General features: G+C 38.7%; 2 protein-coding genes across 2 annotated transcripts; both read left to right on the top strand.

Moving 5' to 3' along the window:
* Positions 1-665: 665 nt before the first annotated feature.
* Positions 666-2,187, top strand: LOC139717782 (uncharacterized). Its single transcript, XM_071629282.1, has one exon. The coding sequence runs from the start codon at positions 799-801 to the stop codon at positions 2,185-2,187; it is 1,389 nt and encodes a 462-aa protein (XP_071485383.1). The 5' UTR covers positions 666-798.
* An 11,982-nt stretch (positions 2,188-14,169) lies between these two features.
* Positions 14,170-21,143, top strand: LOC139717781 (uncharacterized). The gene is made up of 6 exons (XM_071629281.1): positions 14,170-14,566; positions 15,183-15,410; positions 16,093-16,359; positions 17,003-17,164; positions 17,685-18,146; positions 19,109-21,143. The coding sequence occupies exons 1-6, from the start codon at positions 14,170-14,172 to the stop codon at positions 19,549-19,551; spliced, it is 1,959 nt and encodes a 652-aa protein (XP_071485382.1). The 3' UTR covers positions 19,552-21,143.
* Positions 21,144-26,361: the final 5,218 nt, after the last annotated feature.

Raw genomic sequence — 26,361 nt, 5'->3', positions numbered from 1 at the left:
CTTGTGTGAACACAATAAACATTGTGATTTTGTCCGAGTCATCGTTATGTTTTGTTTTTATCTTTTTTGATTTGGTTTTCTGCCCCCACCATTCTTCCTCCCCCCTTCCGATTAGTTTCTTCTTCTTCCTCTTCTTCTTCTTTTCTTTTTTTCTTTTTTTTCTTCTTTTTTCTTCTTCTTTTTCGTTTTTTTTTGCGCCCCCAAGGAGTGGTGCCCCCCTTGCCCCCCCCCCCTAGATACGCCACTGCTTGTAAGGTGTTGTTGAATGCAGGCAATACCGGCCTGAGAAACGTGTGAACGCATACGTTGTTGTTTGAGAATTCTTATAGTCATCTAACTTACTTTCCCCAGAGACGTCCAAAATATTCTTGGTTTTCAAGGTGTCAGTTAGCAGGATCATTCAGGGAATGGAAAAAAGAACCAACGGCAAACAATACACATATCGCATATGTAAAGTATAGTGTATAAGTATAGTGTATAAGAATAATTGTGTACTTAAATATTGATTGTTGAAAGACTTGAGTAAGGGCCTACTCATGCTTCATAACAATGATTATTGTGTGCCATGTTCTTTTTTTTCGCACTTTACAGGAGGCACAACACACACTCCTCACACTTGAGATAACTGGGGTTCTGGTGTGACACAGAATGACGAATTTCTGTGCAGAAAAGGTGAAACTAAACAATTATTGTCGGTAAAATCTAGGGCGAATGATGGCTAATTGTAAAAGAAAATACAAGAGAAACACTTTACGGACGAGAGAACGACCTCTTTTGTTAACTAACGGAAAAGGCTGAATGGAGCAGAACCTCACCATGAATCGGCGAAGAGGAGCATGGTTTCGGAGAGGAAAATGGGACACATTATGGATGTTGATCGCCATGGCAACGATGGCTTGCATGATATTGATAGGAGCCATACTGCAAAAGTCACTGAAACATCATAATCAGACGACAAGGTCCAGACGACTTTTGGCGGGGAGACAAGATCTGCTTCGTCCAAAGCACAGTAAATCCAAACTAAACAGGACATACGAATATTCGGAGCCTAGGCAGGATATGTGCTTTTTCAGCGGCTATTTGGAGCGCGAAGGAATGCCGAAACTTCACTCGGTTTTCGCTGATCCCGTTTCGAAGAATGTCGTGTTTATAGGGACGCGGTTTCTGGCTCAAAACTGGACAAAAGAAAAGTTTGTCAGTCATTTTGAGACCGGAGAAAGCATACTGTGTGACCCTATCGTGGAAGACTATCTCAGCTTTGGTTATCTTTCTCAGTTCAACGTCGTTCTAACTTGCCAGCTTCCCTCATCTCTCGACGGGAAAGCAAACTTTTCGCTGACTCTCCAACGTATTTCAAACGTAAAAAGGTTCCAGCGTTATGCTTATGACGACATACAAGTGTGCTCATCGGGATCATCGAAATTCAAGCGATTCATGCTGACAGCCTGCACCATGATAAGAAATATGGATGACTTCGTTTCGGAATGGATTACGTTTCACAGGTATGTTGGCGTTCAGCATTTCTTTCTGTACGACAACGAGTCGCCGGAAAACAGCACGCTACGTCACACTGTTCGCAAGGAGATCGCAGAGGGCGTGGTTACAGTGATTCCCTGGACTCATGCTGCTGTAGGGCAGAAGACATACCTCGAAGTCCAGATCGCCCACGAGAACGACTGCGTCTGGCGAAATCGTTATAGGTCCAAATGGATGCTTAAAATCGACGTGGATGAATTCGTTCAGCCAATGAATGTCAGTAAACGGTTTATAACCGATTACTTGGAGGGTCCCCTGTTTGATCGCGTTGGGGCCGTCCGATTGCAGAATTGGTTCTTTGGTCGCCATGACAACATGTCTATTCAAAGTGGAGATTCAGTGGTGGAGCGAAATACTTGGAGACCCAGCTACCCCACGGCACAAAACAGTGGACGCGACAAGAACATCCTGCAACCAATGAACATCCACTATTTCAAAATCCACGCTGTGAAAATCGGCGGGCCTGCAGTATCGCTTAGCCCCCACCGAGAACTGCGGCTGGTTCATTACAGACTCGACAACCCTCGCATCCGGAGATTTGGCTTCCCTGACTTCGACACGCGCGACTTGAGTATGGTGAAGATGATGACTGAGGCTAAGAAACTTTACGGCCGGGAGAGATTGTCGAATGCAGCTCATCCTGTGGGATAGATTCTATACCATCTAGAGCACGGAGAGTGCCGCAGGAAGTAAATCAAATACTCTATGACGAGGATTTTACTTTGTAGTTATTGGAAAGGGAACATTGCCCTACTTCGATGGGCTGTCTTCTAAATCAAACAGGGAACGAACTTACTGCAAAGTGATGGCTACTAGTGACCATGTGTACCATATTGTGATATTCAAATGTCAGAAATCATTCGTCCATTGCAATTGCAGTCAAGTGTTATCTTTTAAGCTACCCTCCATGCCAAATATTCGGTACACCTATTCGTCGAATATTGTTACTTAGTTGACGTGTGACGGACTAAGGTCACTCAATTAAATAAAAAAAAACAACAACAGACAAACAAACAAAGAAACACGCACACACAGAACAAAAACACACCCATATTTCATCATGTCCACAGGTATGACTTTCGGCCGCTCATGATATTTGTAATGCGACTTTGATAGTGAAACTACAGACGGTGACAACAACAAAAATTACCTCTTTGAACAGGTCTTATCACACGTACTCTGCCATAAATGGTAACATAATAACAGCTCAGTCGTTCAATATTCTGTCTTCGTTATTCTATTTCCAGGAACATTGCACAATTACAGCCAGACTTCGAATATTCACAAATAAGAATGATAGAATTAGGAATGTCAAACGATTACCAAAAAGAAATCAAGAATCTTTTTATCCATGATAGGTGGTTATGTAACCATAATAATAACCAATGCTATTGAGAGAAAAAGTGATACGTAATCATTATGTAACTATCAACATTGCATCTCTCAAATGAAAGTGTTAAATGAGGTGTAGCTATGTATACAAGAACAATGCCATTTTAGTGAATGTTATCATACTCTTATTCAGAACTTCGTAATAGCATACCATAACCACACAAAATAAGTGTACAACTTTGGCGGTCGAGGAAGTGCAGCTTTACATAATGAATACCCACCGTTACTTGAGGCTGAAATTATTTCGAATGTATTTGAGTAAAGCCCTTTTCACAGCGTGACTGCTTTGTGTAATTTGTGACTCTTTATTGATAACTTATAGTTTTGCGGTAAATGTTCATGTGTATTTGATGGTGCGCTTGTGTGCTAGGCACATTGCAATATATTTTCTTTTTGCCTATACACCTTATTTTTCTTTCTTACATATTGCCATCGATGTCTTTCATACACAATCTGCAAATAAAAAAAAATGTAAAAACACAAAAAAGAAGAACAACCTTCCAAAGCAGATAATGCAACAACAGAATATTGTAAATTACAATTACGATTGCATTTAATCATAAAATACTGATATATGTACTGAAAGCTCTTATTTAAACAAGCCTTTCATTTTAAAAGTATGTTGCGAAAAGTGCAAACATAATGTGTTCTATGTCCTGTTCAAGAACATGTGATATTCACATCAATGTTCTCAAGGCAAACCCTGTAAGGTCCTCGGTTGATTAGAAATAGAGTCTGATTTAATCTCTACCTTGAAAGTGACCGTGCCCTTTATACACTATCCAAAGTCAGAACGCACAAGTGGAATTCGGTGTCAAATTTTCAAGGATGCGGTATTGAAGCACACATAATCTCACTGACGAGGGCTTGAGTAATTGTAGGTGGTTTTTGGAAGTTCTAATAGTTGTCATGACAGTGGATTAAAGAAAATCTTTTAGATGTCCAAGTAAACTAATAAAACAACTCCAGCACAATCACACAAATAGCAGTCGAAATCACAAACGCAAAACACATGCATATATATATATATATATATATATATATATGTGTGTTTGTGTGTGTGCGTGTTAATTAAAAATTTTAAAATTGTCATAATCTATGACCGATTTCATTGAAACTTTAAAATCGATTTGACTCTTTTCATCAAAAAAGTTCAAACGTTGAAAATCTAAACAAATTGCGTAAAACGTTACCTGCTTGTTTTCATTTCGTATTACATTATTATTTTGTTTCATATTTTTCTGGATTTAAGGCATTCATTCACTTTAATCTAACCAATGCTGTTGGCGTGTCGTTGACGACTTTTCTTCATGAAAATGGGGGTCTTCAAGTGGCAAATTCAATCATTATTCTCTTGAAGTATTTATCAAATGTTTTTAGTCATTCAGTTTTTCTTTATTTGCACCTACTTCATAAAGCTCTACTCGGAAAAGATATCCATCTTCACTTTTGTGATGTCATCAGCTGCAGCAGTATAGCCAGGTGAAATAAGCATAACAACACCCGATGATACCATGGACCTAATATACAAGGACATTCATCGTATCGTTAATCAATTAATGCACCTATACATATCAAAAGCGCCACAAAATCATTTCAACATGCTTCACTGCTTTGATCCCGTCATCGTGGCCGCCAGCAAGTCGGGAGAAAAACAAGACGGAGATTCGAGAAATCTAAAAACTATATGCGCAGACGAAAATAACTCACAAAAATCAATCAAATGAAGTGAATGTGCACTTGTGGTGTATGTCAGGAAATCACGCTTCAAACAATTTTGCTTGGGAGAAGCCGGCAGTTTTTAAAAGAAAGCTAACATTTTGGCAGAATGATTGTCATATGTGATCTCAATACTTCACTTTTCCGCAGCTTATTCCAGAGCAAAAAGGGACGGTAATGGTAGAGAACAGGTATATCTTGCCATTATGCAAGGTCTTATGATTGTGCAAAGATGTGCAAATCAGCAATTACCCATCTTTTGACACAAAATTTGTCATGTTCGCAGGTTTTGCCGCTCCTCATCATCTGTATTTATTCAAAGACATTTCCGTCTGAAAAAGGCACATCAGCAAAACAAGACTGAAATGAGGGAAACGATTCTTTTTTGTTTTTAGTGACAATACATGATCACACAATCGTTATTGTCCAGACACCTGGATGTACTCATTAAGATACACATAATCATGTGTCGGCGACGATGATTACATCAAAGAAAGACTGCCGTGAACAGTCCATGTATGTAATAGGTCCATGATGATACGCACCTTGTAACCAGGTGCACCTGCTCCCAGTAGGCAGACCGAATCCATACCACACAACTCCACACCTTTTGTTGCCATACATGATCCTAAGACATTTTTACATCTTTTGATATATCCTGGCAAAACGGGTTAACAGCCATGATTCTAGAAAGCGTTCATCAATGGATAGAGCAAAATAAACTCTTTTAACAAATACTGTATTCATATTAGATTATATTCAATATTTTCTAATTGGTTTCACCTTCTATCAGATTTATCTCAAGTAAAAACCTATTTAAGTTAACTCGATTACGATTAAATTCTTGAATTTGGGCGCTAACTAAAGTAAGATGCGTACTACCTGCTTTTTGATGCTTACTAGTTGAATTCCATTTCGATGACATCATGAAAGGATGTGTGTTTTTGTTGTTTGTTGTTGTTGCTTTGGGTTTTTGTTCTGGAGTTCAGTGGGAGCTCACACAAAGAAAAAGAACGGAATACTAAATGATAAAAGATCTACGAAACATATTTTGAGCAAAAAGTTACAGAATTTGCAATTTGTATACATTTTCACACCACTAAAAGATGTAATGGATATCAGGGTACCTTTAAGACTACAGTTTTGCGACGTGACTTTACAGGCAGCTGACTGCGCTCTCTTGGAAAGACGTTCGTTGAACCGCGCGCAGCACCCACCCGTACAGGGAGTCGGCGTCTAGAGATGATATCGTGACGTCACTAATTGAATCGTCTTTTCCTCGACAAGTCGAAGGACGAAGGTCAAAGTTCACGAGGGGAGGGATAATGTGAAATTTGTTCGCCGACATCAGACGCGTTGGATGGGTAGGCAGATGTCTTTCGTGTCATGTTCGCTGCGACCGTCATTTATTTTGTCAGTTCACATAGTACGCCAAGCCCGCGCCTCTCCCCTGTGGGAAGTGGGAAGATATTCCTTGGGAGTCTTGGGATACTTTCGTTGTTTATACTGCGTAGAGAGCAAAATTGCTACAAAAACTCATTAAGATTTTTTTCTTTCGATTAGAATACTACGTTTTGTAATCCCTGATTACTTCGTTAGCGGCATTGAGTCATGGTACTTTTGGCATTACTGTCGAATCTGGCAGAACCTTGAAGTAAAAAGAAATTGGAAATAAATGGATTCAAGGCCGAATTGCAGAAGGCACGGAAAAACAACAAAGTAAGGAAAACACCAAGAAGAAAAGCCAAATAATCGAAAGAGGAACTATGGCGAAACGACGCATACAAGGACAAAGGGGAGCATTATGATTATGACATCTAAAGCTCATACCAAAATATTAGGCCTATATCTAACTAAAGTTTAGGGATTTTTTAAATGTAAAGGTTAACTCCGTAACAATTATGGGTACACACACACACACATAAACACATACACACATACTTATCATAATCATATGTATAAATCATTAACTTAATCATACAGATACATTCATAAACATATATATTACGATCACGAAACATCTACTATTGATGTCCACATACTATGACTCTTTGGCTCCTGAACTGACGCTTGATCGCATGACTCAAAACCTCGGCCTACTTGCTACTCACAAAAGTATTTTTTTTTTTCAGATTTACGTCAGAAGAATTGATCAACACCTCTTCACGAAAATGTCATCAAAAACGCATTTTCTTTACTCTTTTTTCTTCTCTCTCTCTGACTCGAGGTTGTCACGCGGCGATACGAGGACATAGTTCGGTCTCTCCTGGGTACTGTTGCCATCCGGCGAAAGACCCTGCAAGCTTGCAAAATCATATGTTGTGGAAAATTGCTTCGGTAGATGAAGGATCGAGTCGGGATGAGAGAAGGAAAGATAGATAGAGAGAGACATGGGGGGGGGATAAGAGGAAAACATATAATTTCACCACCGAAAATAAAGGAGAAGAATATTATGAGAAGGAAGGATTTAAACATGGTAAAGAGAAAGAATGGGGAAGGGGTAGAAACTAGATCACTTTTTTTTTAAAGGAGAAATACGGAGAAACAAAATTAGCAGAGTATATACTGAAAATATAGTCGGAAGTGAAGGGAAAACTTTCAAAAGGAACTGAAAGCAACAAACAAACAAACAAACAAACAAACAAACAAAGAAGATGAGAGAGAGAGAGAGGGGGAACGTTTATATCATTCATAGAGAAAGAGATTGCTTAGAAGTACGAAAATGAATACCCATAGGAGGTATATAACCTCCAGCTAAGAAAATAGGTCAGTGGGAACATAGTGTTGTCGAATAGAGAGAGGAGTAGTGAAATACAGGTCGACAGCTAGGCAGAAAAAAGCAACAGGCAGAGAGGAAGAAATAGTGAGAGCGAAAGAGACGGAGATAGATGTGTGGAAATTTAGAAAAGATCTTGTGTCACTCTGATAGGAGAAGAGAGCAGAACGTTAAAGGGACTGTGCAGTACTGATTGAGGTGAGGATTCACGTTTATACCATTTTTTTGTGAGATAATGAAAAACCTCCTATATGAAAGAGCATGTAATTTCAAAAAGGATTCAATGTTTATTTGATGAAAATTGGCCTTGAAATGGCTGAGATATCCAAAAAAAGCGATCCTAATAAAAATTGACAGGCCACAACTTGCATTAGGATCTCTTTGATTTACCTTGTTTTTAGATATCTCGATCATTTCAAAACCGATTTTCATCAAATAAGCTTGTGATTCCCCCTAGAATTGTATGCTCATTAACATTTCATAGAGTGGTTTCTAAATATTTCGCAAAACGCCACAAGCTGATTCCTGACCTGAACCTGTACTGTACAGTTCCTTTAAATACGAAGATACAAAGAAGAAAAAAAGTGACAAAGACACCGAGAGAGAGAGAGAGAGAGAGAGAGAGAGAGAGAGAGAGGGAGAGAAGGAAGGAGGGAGGGGTGAGAGAGGTTTAAACTTATCCCATCTCCGGGAGACGCTGTTATTGTCTCGCGGAAAAGTCGCGACCGCCACCCGTCGTTGCCCTAGGTCTCAGAACCTTTTTGAGATTTGGTCTTGAGTAGACGTGAGGGGTTTGATCATCTCCTGTCAATCTATTTTTCCCCTTTTTCACCGATCGACTGCAATCGAGTACAGTGTGAGGAGAGGGTTTGCAACTCAACGTGTACAAACAGACAAGAGAAGGCAGGAGCCATGGATTTGGGGAGTAAATACTCTCGAGGAAGTATGGCGGGATACTTGTTCAATATTTTCCTGGGCGGATTCATCGTTTCTTTTTGCTTCCGGACGGCGCACACGGGAGGTATGTGTGTATCAAGCATTTTGCAATCGCTTTCAGAATTGTCATCAGAAACCACCAGAATAACTTCACGAAAAATCTGTTTTAGTCTTTAGTCAAGATGTTGCGCAAGCACCATACATCTTTAAAAAAGATGTCTGTAAATGTGAAAGCAGTATTTGGAAACTCTTCTGCACAAAATTTCTACTCAATTTGGCAGTATTAGGTGGTGAGTCTAGGAAGATAAGGAAAAAAAAACCCGACTAGTTGCTTTTGTATGTGTTTTGCTCTGTTCGTCGAGAATTCGCTTGTCGTCAAGCTATCATAGATATCACTGAAATTACAAGATTACAGTTTGAGGAGAGGGTCGAATTTTAATCAGTCGAATTCCTATTATTCTTATTCTTACTTTTCGAATAAGAATTCGAATTCATATCTTTCTTAAACATTATTTCGGTGTTCTCAAGGAATAACAAATACACGAAAGAGAAAACGGGTGCACAACGGGAATATAATTCTGTCAGTACATTAGGCTAATTATGTATGTCTATATAAAAATATATATAGGTTTATTATGCATATTATATAGCAAATTCATAATATCATATATCATATATATGTATATACTGAATAGCTTGCTCCCCAAAGGCGCTAAATCCATTGAAAAATGAAGGATTTAACGCCTTTTGGAAGCAATGTATAATCTATATACTTTATGTTATAGTTATATGTAGAAAAGGTTTATTGAAAACTGTTTTAATGATATAAGGTGTGAGATGCAAACGTAAAGGAAACGAATCTATAAAAAACCCAGAAAAAATAATAACAGACATACTTTTAAGTTATTGTTTTTATATTGTTCTCCTTCAAATCATATGAAAAAAAGTGTAATTCGATAACTCATGTCAAATAAAGCCAAACATTCCTATGATATAAATGTGACCGTGCACCTCAAAACGAACAAAAAGTCGCACACACTGATTTTGCGTGAGGACTGAAAATAAGTGAAATTGGTCAACCTAGCCGAACTTGACTTTTTTATATTTTCAGAAAGAGCGGATCTTCTTTTACATTATGCTAAAATTTGGTATCATAAAACGGGCAGAAAAGTGTGTTTTTTTTAGCAGTTTATCTCGAACGTTTTTGGTAGAATAGTGTGATTAGGTGTGTCTTTAGAATCCCTTTTTCAATTCTGAAAAATCCTGTCCACACTCTTCACTTTCAACTCTAATAACTTTTGAAAGGATAGTGCTACTGCTTTGAAAGTTCACATTAATTATGAACAGAATGTGTCAATGAGGCATGCTTAATTGCAGTTTAATATGATAATCTCTTCATTGTTGTTACTCTGGTGGTTTACTTCCTGTTTTTTGTCCCATTCATCGCACAGCCAGCACGGTTTGGTAAAGATTAAGCGCTTGAATAGACACTGTACTTCAGAGGCTCTTTTCTCCGTTCACACTTTTCGTGAGTTTGTGCTTTTTTCCAATATTTAGATAGGTTAGGAGAGTCCATTTGATTTGAGTTATACATAATTTTAAAGCTTAAAGTCTGCTCTTTCAGAATATCGTCTTAACTAAAAATTCATGTCTGGCGACTTTTGTTTGTTTTGAGGTGCAGAGTCACAAATAGCATACTATGAATTTGAATTTGTTTCAGATTCTGCTATTCTTTCTGAGGCGGCTGCGTTGTAAATAGGTCTACAGTGTGTTAAACCTGCTACATGGGACCTAACTCAAATAAGATTTGGAGATGAGCTTTAAAAAATGGCACTTTACGAATCATGAATTCGTGAAAAATCAAAATGCTGACTAACTATTTGACAACGATTCGATCGAATATTACAACAAAAATATCCAATAATCAACACTATGCAAATTACATAAATGACATGGCATCGACCAGACGAAACTGAAGTTGGGAAAATGAAAGTTGTATCAAAATGTGGTGTCTTGGGCCACGAGCCTGTGTGACCCCCTACGTTTTGTTGATACAGCACATTCATGTCTTTTTTCTTCTTCTTGGTGATGGAAGATCAGCACGTCAGTTCGTCAATTGTGCAATGCAGCCATGACGTCATAACAAGGGGGCATTTGTCAAGTGTTTTGTCAGTGATTTTCACAGACAAATCTGCTCTCAGCCAATAAGATGCAAGGAGTTCAGTAGCTTAAAAACAGTTGTCAGTGACTGACAAGTTTCATAAAAATAATACTGCCCATGAATTAAAGGCTCACTAAATTTTGGGTTCGAATTCATACATGTTACGTTTATTCAATTCAATTCAGTTCAATTCAATTCCATTCCATTCCATTCAATTCAATTCAATTCAATTCAATTCAATTCAATTCAATTTAATTCAGTTCAACTCAATTCAGTTCAATTCAATTCAATAATGTGCTTTACATCCATCTAACAAAAGATTACACAATGACACAAAGCATACATTTGACAAAATGTATTGTTGTGACAATTTATATTAAGAAGTCCACATTAAGATATTGAGTATGATAGAAAAATGTACATACAAATCTGTGTATAAGGAGAGAAACAAGGATTAAAAAAAAAGTATGTATTATAGTGATGGAAAAGAATGAGCTTGAAGCAGAGCTTGAAAAGACGTGAATCACTAAAAATGGGATCCAGGGTTGCATCACCGTAATCTATATCTATGGCTCGAGAAAACATTAGATTATGCTTATTGCCATTATGTCATTCGGGATTTCCATCACATTGATGGTTTTGAAATATGACCTGGATTCAATGGTAAAATTGTATATCCCAAGATACAGAGCAGTACTTTTTTACAGTTCAAAATCATTCCATGATATGCAGTGTCCTCAATATGCATAATTAACCCACGTTGTGTACAGATCGACAGAAAAAAAATCTTTAATGAGTATTACTGTTATTGACTTATATGTGACCCTGCACCTCAAAACAAACAAAAAGTCGCCAGACATGAATTTTTAGTTAAGACCATATTCTGAAAGAGCAGACTTTAAGCTTTAAAATGATGTATAACTCAAATCAAATGGACTCTCCTAACCCGTCTAAATATTGGAAAGAAAGCACAAACTCAGGAAAAGTGTGAACTGAGAAAAGAGGCTCTGAAGTACAGTGTCTATTCAAGCGCTTAATCTTTACTAAACCGTGCTGGCTGTGCGATGAATGGGACAAAACACAGGAAGTAAACAACCAAAGTAACAACAATGAAGGGATTATCAGATTAAACTGAAATTAAGCATGCCTCATTAACACATTCTGTCCATAATTAATGCCAACTTTCAAAGCAGTAGCAATATCCTTACAAAAGTTATTAGAGTTGAAAGTGAAGAGTGTGGACAAGGTTTTTCAGAAATGGAAAAGGGATTCTAAAGACACACCTAATCACACTATTCTACCAAAATTGGTCGAGATAAACTGCTAAAAAAACACACTTTCCTGCCCGTTTTATGATACCAAATTTTGGCATGATGTAAAAGAAGACCCGCTCTTTCAGAAAATATGAAAAAGTCAAGTTCGGCTAGGTTGACCCATTTCACTTATTTTCAGTCCTCACGCAAAATCAGTGGGTGCGACTTTATGTTCGTTTTGAGGTGCACGGTCACATATCATCACCTCCCTCCCCCCCAAGAAAAAGCTGAATGTGCTTCAAAAACAATAAAAAAACCCGGAAAAGAACAGAACATTACATGAAATCATTTCGTCATCATTTACCTCCATCCTATTCACACACACACAGACACACGCACACCATATTCGTCTAACATGGCTACAATAATTGATTACCATTCCTTGTATATAAAATGTAGCCTACTGTTTCACTATGTAACTCATATTCTTCATAATTTGCACGTTCAGCATTTACGTATTGAATGAATTTGGTACCTCATAGATTACATACAATATTCTTCCTCTACTACTTCATGTTCTTATTTTCATAATAATAATAATAATGATAATAATAATAATAACTAGAAAAGTACTATGAAAGCGCAGACCTCCGCCAAGCAGTTACTTTCCACCGTGATCTTGCTCTTCCATAGAGATCAGTGGTCCCAATATAAAAGCCTTTGTTACGTCATAAACCTTCAGCTGCACGGCGCGCCTCGCCCTAGCAGATACAGTGCTAGAGCACGCACTTCAGTGCGCGCATGCAAACCTCAAATACGCGCAGCCTGAACTCCCAAGTTCCTTGACTCTACCTGCCAAAATATCAAAAATCCTTCATAAATTCCCCCAAAATTCTCGGATCACTACCAAAAGTTAATCGTTTGGTACTTGTGTCATTCTCAACCTTTCCTGCAAGTTTCATTCCAATCCGTTCACTACTTTTGGAGTTATTTTGCGCACGGACAAACGAACTAACGAACAAACCAACTGTAACGAAAACATAATCTCCTCCCTTGGCGGAGGTAATAATCATAACTGTTATTATTATTATTATTATTAGTAGTAGTAGTATTACTTATACTACTACTACTGCTTTTTTCACTATTATCATTATCATTATCATTATCATTATCATTATTTGTTTGTGGACGTAGACTGGGACAGTGCCAGTATAGAGTCGGAATGGAGCAGCGAAGACCCGCAGCAGCTCATGCCGTGCGTCTATAGTGGCGAGGTCTTCAACCACGGTGATACGTGGACAGTCGACCAGGACACTAGCTGCCAGTGTGACGACAGCGAGGTCGTCTGTGACGTCATGACTTGTCCTTATTTGGACTGCGACAAACCGATCGATGTGAAAGGGGAAAGGTGCATATTGTGTCAGCACAGTAAGTACAGTCATCATAATCATGTCTGCCAGAATACTTGAGTGACGCAAACAGGGAACGCTAGTAGTTGAAAGTGAAAGCTGATGATATCTTAATACAGTGAACTCCTAATATAAGGAACACAGTTATAACGAAGTTCCCTACACAACGAAGTGAAAATCTTCTTCCCTAAATTATCAGCAGTATATCTTGATATACTCATTTTGTTCGGTTTCAACGAAATTTCGATATAAAGAAAAACCCTTCTGGTCCAGAAACCTTCGTTGTTATGGGAGTCGCCGACATGTGCAGATGAGATGAAATGATGATGATAAAGATGATAACGCTCATAATCAATATCATTATCATCACAGTGTGAATGATTATGATAATAACAATTGTGATATCAGTAGACCTATATTTCTACTAATAATGATTTCCATTAATAAGATATGCATACGTTATGTTTATATTAAATCTTATCGAAAAAAAAGAAACGCACAGATTTGGCTCTTAGGTACCTTTCTAGGTCAGACATTATCCAATCTTGTGATGCCTTAATGTCATCTTTCCACAGTGGCTTAAAACAACAAATTATGTGCTTCTTTAACCTGACCTCAGTAAATTTCCTCGTATTGCCAGAAAGAAAAAACAAAGAACACACCTTTACTTCGCATCGGTCTTCCTGAAAAGAGATAGATACGATTTTCGTCACAGTGTATAGAATTTCGCTCCGCAGTGGATTAACTATTTTACTTCTTTAGTAATATTAGAAAATTAATGCAATTCCCAGCATGTCTTTCATTATAAAATCATTTGCACTACTCTTGTTATTAGTATTTTAGGTTCTTGATCTGTCCGTACGCCTGTTTGTCGTTAAAGTGTCAATTGTCCTTTATTGTATGTCCATGGTTGCTTAATTACTTTCTCTCACAATAGACGTTGTAGCCAGCAGGCTACACGTAAATATCCGTTCGACTGATGACACCATGATGATCAATCAACCCTTCACCATGACCTTTGACCTCGAGGTCCCCTTTGAGGAATATTCCCAGACAACCGGTGTTTCTGGAACGAATTTGTGGAAAATGAGCGCTTGGGGTAGCGCCTCATTGGACGGCGGGGGCGCCCGGCACAGCTACCAAGACCAAATTCTGTCCAAGCGCCAGGCATCACGCGCGTACCAGAAGGACGCGCCGTTCACCATCAACAGAATTTCACTGAACCTCGTCCCAAATAACTGCCCGGCTTTCAGGCACATCTGCCTAGGTTTTGCCAGGGGCGACAACCCCGCCACCAAGTCGGGGCTTGACTTCGTCTTTTCAGGACCAATCCCAGACAGCAACAACGTCGTAACCTGCTTCGCTGCTCCAGAATGTCTCGAAGGTAGGCCAAGGCCACTTAGAAGCATTACTGACAACATCATATGGGATGGATATCAGATATCTGATGTTATTGGCGCATGCTGGAACAAAATTTACGCCGACCTGTATTTGGGGATAAAAAGTAATTGACTGGCTGTGAGAATCGCTCTTTCTCATAACGTCTTCTTGAAGTTTTGGGGGAATCAGGTTAACAGGTGCAGAGTCTTGGCATGGCTTACGGTGAAACCTTCAATCAGATAATATTCATCGTCCTACTTCAGTCTTTGGTCAGATTTAAATTCTTCTCACTTGTCACTCAGCTTCCTATTAAGAGATAAGCGCTGCCTCAACAAGCATATAACTCGCAAGCATTTGTCATTACCATGGGTATTGTTGCGACACGCATGACGATTCAAATATTTGTGACGTGTTAAATCATTTGTAAAATCCGTACACAGTGAACTTTGAAATTCTTCAGATAGTCGTCGCGTTACTGTTATTTTTAGAGGATGCCATTCTCTGTGTGATCTCCTATGAAGCAGGGTCATCATCTCTGTCTATCACCCCCCCCCCCTCCTCTGCTGTGTGTGTATTCCTCTCTCGTTCTATGGCTTTGTGCCATTTCATCCTCTTTGCAGAAGAAAGACTCATCCCTCCCAAGTCTTTAACCGAGACGGGGGCAGCCCGGCAGAGATGCCGTGCAGCGGGAAAGGTGTACGAGGACGGTGAAACGTGGCAGACGGACGAGTGCACGACGTGCCGCTGCAACGAGGGCCGCTCATCGTGCGAGACCGAGGAATGTGAGACTCCTCAGTGTGCGAGTCCAAGGGTTGTCGAGGGCCAGTGCTGTAGGAAATGTCCCTACAGTAAGTCTTGGCGCCTTTCCGGATACGAATGAATGAATAGATAAATGACTGATTGACTGAATGAATGACTGTATGAATGAGTAGATGTTTAAACGTATCAAGGATGAATGAATGAATGAATTAATTAATGAATGAGTAGTTGAACGGAATATCAGATGATTGAATGTTGAGTGAATGAATGTTTGAATGAATGGATGGATGAATGAATGAATGAATGAGATGAATGAATGAGATGAATGAATGAATGATAAGTTGAACAAACGAATAAAATGTAAACGAATTAATGAATGATTGAGTGCTTGAACGACAAAAATTAGATGACTAAAAAGAATGATTGAAGGTTTGAATGATTGATTAATTGATGGAATAGTTGATTGAATGAATTACTGAATGCTTGAATGAATGAATGAATGAATGAATGAAAAAATGAATGAATGAATGCACGAATCACTAAGTGGATGATCTAACAATGTGAATGAAGTAACGGTAGTAATGGTCATGACTGTGACATTTTGGAGAATCTGCTGTCGGTATCATGAAAATAATGTTATCATTGTTATTGTCATTAATTTTGTTTTTATAAATGTTCTTTGAACAATGTTGGTACTTTGAATGTCGATGATTTTTCATTTGTACGACCATTATCATCATCATTTTTATCATTACTGGCATATTACAACAGCTGTTTCAGGGAGGGGCATCGGTTTCCAGCTCTCGGGCTCGTATAACTACGTGACCGGTCGTCTAAACCAGGTAATCGTGCAGATGGAAGCCTCGTTCAGGGACAAGCGGTCGACCGCGGTGGAAGGGGAGCGTTTGTGGAAGCTCAGCGGGTGGGGGAGTTACAACAACGACGGGAGCGGACGCCGACTGATGTTCGTCGATAACTTGCTGAACGACCCTCAGAGCTCGACCCCCTTCGTTCCGGGAGAAACATTTCGCATATCAGGTGGGGCCTCCTTGGCAATATAATAATCAGTCTGCGAGCAAAACCTTTTCCTTTGCTTTGCTCAATCCGTCGCTTCCAAAACATGACACTCTTGTTTGATTTGTTTCATCATGTCCAAGCTAACACTAATAAATACGATAGAATTAGACAAAGAGAAGCGTAGAGAGTTCATCATAATCGGTCCTCAAGTCCGTAAGTTATGGAAATTTGAAGGTTCGTATATTCATATGATTCACCGAAATTGCATACGTGGTTTCTCTCGCAATTCTCATTAAACTTCAACCAACTCTGTTTAACCTTACGGCATTCTCTAAGTAATACTAAACACGATGGGGTTACCTCCTTTATATGATCATACACTGTAAGCATTTATTCGGGAGGATGTGTGTCAGGAATAAGCTTAATTGTCATTCTTCCTTTGCAGTTGTATTTTAATCTTTTCTTTTGTGTGTTTTCAGTGATCAAGGGTGCGAGGCATCAGTTTATCTGGCATCTGTTTAACACTCTTTATTTCATTCAAAAGCTTTCATGAATAGTTTTCCAATATGAATATTTATATATTATATCTACTGCTTGCAAAATAATTGCTTGATAATATTCTCGTTATCCATAATCTACTTACTATTCTTATGGATTCCACAAGGCATCACTTTCACCCTCAAGAACTACGAGTGCGAGCAGCTACGGTTCTTCTGCTTCGCATTCTCAAAAGGCGATAATCCTGCGCCAAGATTTGGACTTCCGTTCGAGGTCAGGGGTTTCACTTCCAGTGCTGTGACGTGCGTGAATTCCGAGCAATGTCTTCGTGAGTGTCACCTTTAATAGTAATGACGTTTTGATTTTTTTTTTTTAACAGGAAAAAACCAAAGCAAATCTGCCTTGATATTCATTTCACATGATGAGCAGAAGACACACGGCAATAGAAAACGAGTAATTTAATTGTATGCAGTGAATTTTCATGAATTTTTCCGTGATCCTCGTCAAACAGGCCCCCTCCCCCCCCCCCCAAAAAAAAGGGGGAAAGAGACATGTAATAAATGGTGAATAAAACGTGAATACAAATGTGCTTAAAATACCACCCTATTGACCAGCATGATACTGGTCATGTTCACTGATAAGAAAAGCAAACATTTATATGGTGGAAAGAACAGGGGACAACATTATGTATTCGGTAAGCTTTCCAAATGCTTACGTCATGAGCATGCTCTTCAATTGACATGATAGATAACAAATACTATTTTCATAGTCCTAATTTTAGGATTGGGAAGCATGTTTGTACTACAACAGTTTCAGTCAATGTATACTTCTTGGTTTGTGCTTGACAGCCGACGACATGCTGGACGTCGCATCGGAGTCTTCCTTCCCAGTACCTGTGGTCACAACGTCGCTACCGGCCACGACTCGCGGTCGGCCGCGTGGCACCGAGACCGACGTGAACGAGATACCTACTGGACGAGATCCGTCAGGGGTAGGCCGCGGTCAGACAACAGGAAACGAGGTTACCGGGGGAGACTGGCAGCCGGACCGCGGCACTGGCGGAGGTGGTGGAACAGGAGGAGGAGGAGGAACTGTGGGGCGCCCCCAGAGACCGGATCAGGAACGCGGACCCCGGCCGTGCTTCACGCGCGTCACAGAATATCGGCATATGGAGAAATGGCGAATGGATCCGTGCACGCGGTGCCAGTGCAACGACGCCAATATCCGCTGTGTCATCAAGAGTTGTCCGCCATATTTCTGTTTCGATCCGATTTTCCGGGAAGGATCCTGTTGTCCTATCTGTCCTCCAAGTGAGTCAGCCATCATTTGTTTGTTTGTTCATTTCCATGTAAGAAGATGGCTAGATAGCCCATATTCAGCTACGCTAAACTGGTCTTCCATGGAGTCAAGTTGGATATGAGATGGGACCACCTCACCGACTTTTAAACGCCCTTCTCTTTGCAATGAATAAATGAAGCGGGATCTTTTGCGTGCATGAGTAGTGACTCTCTCATACACGGGACCTCCATTCTATGTCCTATCTGAGGGACAGAGTATTCTGCCTCTTGCTAGAGGGGACGGTATGATTACACACAACATTGCTCAGTCCAGACTCGGGATCGAACCCGGGTCCTTAGGGTCGTGAGGCAGACGCGCTACCGACTGAGCCAACCCACCGCCCTTGTAGTCCTGGTTCAGGGGTCCATTCCATGAAAGTGTAGTGAGAGGATTTTCAATCATAAGACACACTTATGAGGGACTTTGTTACTGAATTTTACTTCTCTTTGAAAGTCTCGTATAGCTACATATGAACGATCTAGGCCAATTCTGAGATTTACGGAAAGACTTTGATGTGATGACTTCATGAAACGGACCCCTGACCGGTACTTTGGTCAGAAGTACGTATCGATTGAAGTCAAAGTATTACACTCAACCTAAACACGCTATACAAAATTCAGTATTGTTAGGATGGAGAAAAATGAGGTGTAGAAGGAAGTCAATCAAAAGAGAAATACAAGAAAGAGAAGATAGAGAAAGGAAGGAAAAAGAAGAAGAACAAAATATATGCTAAGAAGTTGTTACAATAGTTACGGTCGCACTGGTAAAACTTCAAGAGAAATAAAACGTCGACAGCTAGAACATCGAGAAGTTTTGTCAGTGTGACCGCGCCTAAGAATGTAATATCTAAATTCAGTTGAAATGATTATGTAGAAAGAAACCCGGAAAGCAACATTCCTTTACAACAATATTCTCCGTTTTAATCCTTTTGCAGACGTGATCGTAGACGCCGTGTCTCCGACCATCCTCTCCGCTCCGGCCAAATTGGTCATTGGTCAGATGACACAGGTGATTCTGCACGTGAACGTGTCTTTCATGGAGACCTTCGAGACCACGAGCGTGTCCGGCACTGACCTCTGGAAGCTCTCCGTGTGGACAAGCCGAAAGCCGGACGGGGGTACCCCGCAGGGCGTGCTCGCACAGGCGCTCAATGACCGACAGCGGATGAAGAAACACACGTACGGTACGCCGGTAATGCTGCGAGGCATCCGCTACGAGTTCCGCGTCGGTACGTGTCCGGAGGTGCGCTTTATCTGTGTCGAGTTCGGCAAAGGGGAGAATCCGACCACGAAACACGACTTCGGCTTCCATTTCAGCGCCTTCCCAGACAGCAGCAGTCTGCTCAAGTGTATCCGCCTTCCGCTCTGCGGTAGATAACTCTCAGCTTGTTGAACGGCGAATCTGAGCAATTCAAGTGCGACTCTCATACGCGTAACTACAATAATATTGACAACTAAACATGACTCTGTTTTAATGCAATTTTGGACGCCTAACGGAGCGGGCAACCACTGCAGTGGTACCGGGAAAAGGTCAGCATTCAGACGACACTAAAATGTGTTGGGCAACACAGAGCTTGAGCTGAGTCTGAATTGTGTCAAACTCGAAAGATGTTCAAACATTCCCGCACCCCGTACCATGAATATCATCTCCACCCTGGTAATCTAAGAATGAAAAAAACAAACAAACAAACAAACAAACAAACAGATATCTCGTTTTATTCCATTTTTTCGCTTCCGGTTTTTTGTTTCCGTCAATCTTATTTCCAGCACTCGACAGGTAGCTTGTAAACCCACTGCATTCACATTGTCATGGCGCCACGAACAGTGACGGGTGATAAGGATCTCTTAGCAGTCTGTGCCACTGACACGTCATGTAAAAAAAAAAAACACACACACACACACATAAGAGTCCTTGAATAATGTAGAACTCATTGACACAGAAGGAAATGTGCGCATGCTCAGTTTCACCAAATTGTTGACGATGATGAATCGTCCCTTTAATGATATAAACATGAACATGAACGATTTCATTACCTTCCAACGTTTAGAACATAATTATTTGAAATATTTAGAAAGAGTTTGAGAGAGAAAAAATTTGTTTGTTTGCAGTAGCCTGGTGATTTTAGGGACTTTACTGAGTCTTGAATGAGATATCTTCAAACCAACCCAATAATAATACACAACAGCAAAAACCAACACGCGTTTGAATTAACGTGGGTGATAAGGCGACGTGTTGGTCTTACAGGAGTCACTGTGTACTCGCTCTCTGTTCCAAGAGAAGCTAGACGTAATGTTGTCCGTTGTAACATTCGAGGTTCAGTAAGACTGTGCACTTTAATTTTGTTGACTGTATAGTAAAAATTCAGTTTATATGGGATAGATCTATGTGTGCTTAAAGGAAAGTTACACCTAAGGCTGTAAGTTGAGAGTAGAGCCAAAGAGACTGAATGGTTAAAAAGGATGGCATTTAAGATTTCTATTGTTTCCGCAATGGTGTCGGGTACAATCCCAAATTATACAGATTAGGAGACGTACAGATATCATCCTCTCCCAGTTGTCCATTTACCTCCCAAGGAGTAAACATTGCAAAAACCCATACATTTCATTTTGAAGACTTTAGTAACAGTGGCATTGCCTCTGTAGTTGTGACGTACTAAAGTTCGTGCGTAAGCCGACTTCACAGGGGGTCTTCTCGTTACGTCATTGACTTTGCACATGTGGCAGTCATGGATATCACTGCATTATCATAATTATGCAATATACTGAAAGGACGATCCCAAATTATGTTAACACTTGAGGCTATAGATTTACTTTTAAACTTACGTTTGACCATTTGATTTTCCCTGTTGTGTTTGCCTGATTGCCTGTTACGACACTGAAGTCAACTTGAAAACGGAGAGCATAAAAATAGAGCATAATTAGATGAAGAGAATTATAAATAATATGATATTCAACAAAATCACACATGTAACGAACAAGTTATGTAAGATTGGAGTCTTATTTGTTCTCATCTAATTCTAATATTAGTTTTGTCAAAGCCACGCAGAAAAGAACAAAAAAAAATATCTGCATTTAGTTTGCATGCTAAAGCTGTTGCTGCTCAAGGAAATGGAAGTAAAAGCTGCAAAACTTTGACTTTTCTTATATCACATTTATCTGTGTAGAATTATCCTTGTCTATTTATTTGCGTTGAATTATTCACGAAATTGTGTCAATTGTGTGTAGGTGTGTTAATGTTCATTATTGCTTTTTTCTTATACCATAAGTTAAAAACAAAATAGTAGCAGAACACGTTATTTAATGCTCGATATAACATTCAAATTATATAAAAAGAAAATATTGTTACCGCACTCCGTTTGCTTAATACTCATGGGAACATCTTAGTATGATGGTTATCCTTTTTTTTTCGATGTTGGACAGAACTTAAGATTCAGCTGCTTTTTCAGTAACAAAGAAATGTATGTAAATATCATACCTTAATGTATTAATACCAAAAAGGTGTCAAAATGGATAATTCCTACACATTTCTTCTGCGTATGACAAATTCAGACAGATTAGGCAGACGTGACTTAATGAGTAAAAAGAGAGAGAGAGATAAAAAAAGTCTGAAGAAATGTCGGAAAATGTTAATAAATTGCTTATTTATAACGCTGCAAATGATATACTGTTTCCTTGTATCGGAATTAGGTTAGAACACAAATGTGCAATGGAAAATCTCCTATTATATCGGCATTAACGCAAAACATACGTTTATAATATATATTCAGATTTCTTTCATATACATGTGTATTGTAAATGCTAAGCAAATATCCCAGAGTACATGGGTCGGTATAAAGATACATAAAAACCCACACAGCGCATATTTTAAATAGTTCTTAATACCAAAACATCATACACATTTTTCTCCCCCACAATATATGTATATATATATATATATATATATATATATATATATATGTACATGTATATATATATATATATATATATATACACGCACACATCACATGATAAAAAGTATATGATTTTTCATTTCATCTCATTGCTATATGTATTGAAAACATATACGTATTCATGGTATTTACATCCCTAATTTTGGTGCAATGAGAATATTTTCAGCATTGATATCAAAAAGACAATTATTTGATTCCGCATGTGGGATAGTCCCAAGAGTACTTTTGTTTTATTGGTAGCTTGATGATTGCTAGGTGATATGCAATCTTTTTCTTTCTTAATCAGAAAGTGAATAACAGAAAAGGAGATCAAACAGTGTCCAGGGGTCTATAGCGCACATCTGCATATCCCACCTTCAACATCCATGAATATTGTATTCTTGCAGTACTACATAGAACAGAGCAATCGAGGAATGGGGAGGGTGGGGAGGTATAAGGCATGGAGAACTTCAGAGCAGCATGTTCTATATGTGTCTGTATCATACTGATTATAAAACCTGTCAAATTTGCAAAAGAATCATAAACTTAATAAAATAGGGATTTTTTTTTTTTTTTTTGCATTTGACGTTGAACTTTGGCATTTCATTGAGAGAGTAATTCCTTAAAGGTGATAGGCACAGCTTCATGCCCTCATACATCAACAGGCAAGTTTTATTTGGATACTTCAAGCGATCCTTAGGCTACATCGTTCACAGAATCCACGGACGGAAGGACCTATGGACAACACGAGAAGATAATGCCTTCGGCATAGGGATAAAAGGATACATGTTTTTGTAAAGATTTTTTTATTAAACTGAGAGTGCTTGTCATTAAAGTGTGCTTTTTATGGTAGCGATTTCATCAGATCCGCTTTTTTTTTTACCACGTCTGGCATGTATACAGTAAATATCACGTGGGGTCGAGATCCCACTAAAAAATAGCAAGTTGCCCCAGCGAAAAATGGGAAATAATAAATATTAAAACATACAGGTCGGCAATTTGGATTTTACAGGCATCTCAATGCCTCACGCCTCCAAAGGATACCACATCATGCTATCCCCGGGCTATCGCCCCATCGAGACGGGTCAGATCTATGGAATATTTAGAGGCGTCTCTTATCCAATCAGGTGAAGGCATATGAGAATGTATTAAACATTCAAGAGCAAAAGTGGACAGCTTGGCGCCCCTCCTTATATATTAGTCCTTCAAGAGTTATGGCTCTTCACTTCTTCGTTTAGAAGCTGGCCGTCATGAAGGCAAACTCTTCTAGTATGAAGGAAGGACTCTTAATAATTGTCATGCTATTTGATTTCACTGGTGAGTTATCTTCATATCAATTCATTGATAGACGTATAGGCCTACTCTCTAAAAAAATCGAGTGAAAATGTTCACTCTTGAAGGAGTGAATACAAAAAAGAGTGAATTTAGAGTGAAATTGGAGTGAATTTAGAGTTGAAAATGTTCATTTTCACTCATTTTGGAGTGACCTCAGGGATCACTCGAAAATTTTGGAGTGATCCCTGACGTCACTCTAAAACGAGTGAAAATGAACATTTTCACTCGAAATTCACTCTTTTTTTTTATTCACTCCTTCAAGAGTGAACATTTTCACTCGATTTTATTTAGAGAGTATGTCACTGCACTGTATGGTGCGTGTGTTATTCTCTATTTTCTTGAAAAAAAGTGGACACTGTTAAGAATAACTCTTGACGACAAGTTCGCCTTCATAGACATGTGAGTTGAGTGAATGCAGCAATATTAGTAGAGCATATCAGAGAGAGTTTGAGGAAAATCGAACAATGCGTTCAAAAGTTACTGATTACTGAGGTTTCTGCTCAGTCATTGCTGGATGAGAAGACTGCTACGACTTGAATGTAATGTCGCATTGTGTAGAACAACATGGAGAACAGAATATGTGACCCTGCACCACAAAACAAACTAAAAGTCGCCAGACATGGATTTTTAGTAATAAGAGCAGATTCCGAAAAAGGAGACTTCAAGCTTTAAAATGATGTATAACTCAAATAAAATATCAAATCTAAATATTATTGGAAAGAAAGCACACACTCCAGAAAGAGTGAACTGAGAAAAGAGGCTCTGAAGCACAGGGTGTATTCAAGGGTTTAATCTTTGCCAAGCTGTGCTAACTATGCAATGATTGGGTAAAAAAAAACAGGATGAAAACCACCTGTTTAACCACAATGAAGGGATTATCAGAGTACGCTGAAATTGAGCATATTCTACTAACACATTCTGTCCATGTTAAATGCAAATTTTCAAAGCAGTAGCATCATCCTATCTAAAGTTATTAGGGTTGACAGTGAAGAGTGTTAACGGGGTTTTTAAGAAATGAAAGGGGACTCTAAAGACACACCTTACCACACTATTCTAAAAAAAAGTGCTCGAGATAACACACTTTCCTGTTCATTTTATTATACCAAATTTTAGCATAATGTAGAAGAAGATTTGCTATTTCAGAAAATACAAAAATGACAAGATTGACCAAAATTGACCCTTTCACCTATTTTCAGTCCTCACACAAAATCAGTGCGTGTGACTTTTTGTTCGTTGTGCGATGCACTGTCACATATAAGGAACAATCAACAATTTTCACTTTTCTGGAATGATGAATAAACGCGTGAATTGCCTCTTTTAGAAGGCAGGGGGAATAAGATTATCTTTAACATGCGTCAGCGAATAAGTGGAGGAAAAATAATGCGCACCTTTTTCAAGAAGTACAATTTTGTGAAATTATCTCTATATTTTTTTTATGCCTTTCTAAGCTTGTGGCACCATGCACTGTTATAGTCTTTCCATGTATCAGTAACTGGGTACATTTGAACGGATTGTCCGATATTCATCAAACTCTCAAAGATGTGTTCTACTGATATTGCTGCATTCACAAAATCCACATGTATCAAATTGAAGGTGGTACATTAAACTTTAATTGAAAATTGATGTTGCAATGGCAAGCATACGATCCGTAGGTATTTGTAAGGAATGAAATTTTTGATAACATGGAATGAGGTTATAACTATTATTATACAAAGACTTTGGATCGAAATAGGGTTTATTGTGAACAAATTACATGACATTACAGTTGCGGTTCGTTTTGGTTTATTTCTGCCATTACCACTCATTCATATCGCTTGATCTGTGTATCATACTCCAAGTCATTTCCCAACGCTTTTTAATCATTATTGATATCTGACTTATCCCTTTAAATTTCTTTAAGAATCTAGCAAACTTACTTCATCCTGCTCTTCCTAACGGAAAAAAGTCTACATAGCCATTTATGCTCACACTTGAAATTTAGAAGAATGAGAACAGTGTTGAACAAGGTATATATATATATATATATATATATATATATGTTATATATATATATATATATATATATATATATGTATGTATATTATATATATATATATATATATATATATATATGTATGTATATTATATATATATATATATATATATATATATATATATATATATATATCATTTACTATGTGCGGAAAGAAATTTCCTTCACATACTTTTTATGAACTGAAGAGGGAAATTAAAATGGGGAAACCCATAATCTCAGAAAAACAAATCAAAACAGAAACAATATACCGTCAGATGATTGCTAAGTCATCAACTGAAAAAAAAAAAACAACACAGTGCATAAGTTTGATATAGTTGCGTCAAGGGCCAATGAGAATTCGATTGGGAGAGGTAAGTTGTTGCTTATTTGATTTTCATATGTTCTATGTCACCTTTTTTTTTCTGCGACTCCACCCCCTCCCCCCTCCCCCGACCGCCAACGTTTCCCGGCTTCTCCTCTAAGAAGGCCTAACCGTCGGATATGTTGCTGCAGCCATTAAACCATTTTATGGCAGGTTAGAATTTCTCATTAAACCTGAGCGAAAAGGTTTATGGGGTTGTTTGTTTTTTATTTACTTTCGTTGCTGGAGAATCTTTGTAAGGTTTTACGGATTTAAAGTACACATTTTTTTGATAACGTGGATTTATCCCTCAAAATCAGATTTTTTTTTTTCGAATTGTTTTTTATTCATTTGTCCTTTGTGTTTCTTCGGCTTTTCTTGGGGAGGGAGTGGAAGGTAATAGCTGTCGGTCTAAACAATATTTCTATTTCGACTTTATGCACTCTTGTGGAAGTAGGTGACTACCACTTTTCCTTTTAAGTAGCACCAGAGATGCTGGATACAATGCATAAATTTTACGCCATTCGGTTTATCATCCATTTAGAAAAT

This window comes from Diadema antillarum, unplaced genomic scaffold, assembly GCF_040938485.1.
Source record: "Diadema antillarum isolate AM-2024a unplaced genomic scaffold, OU_Dant_1.0 scf00000082, whole genome shotgun sequence".
In the NCBI taxonomy this organism is placed as follows: domain Eukaryota; kingdom Metazoa; phylum Echinodermata; class Echinoidea; order Diadematoida; family Diadematidae; genus Diadema; species Diadema antillarum.
This window is presented reverse-complemented; position numbering and strand designations above follow the sequence as displayed.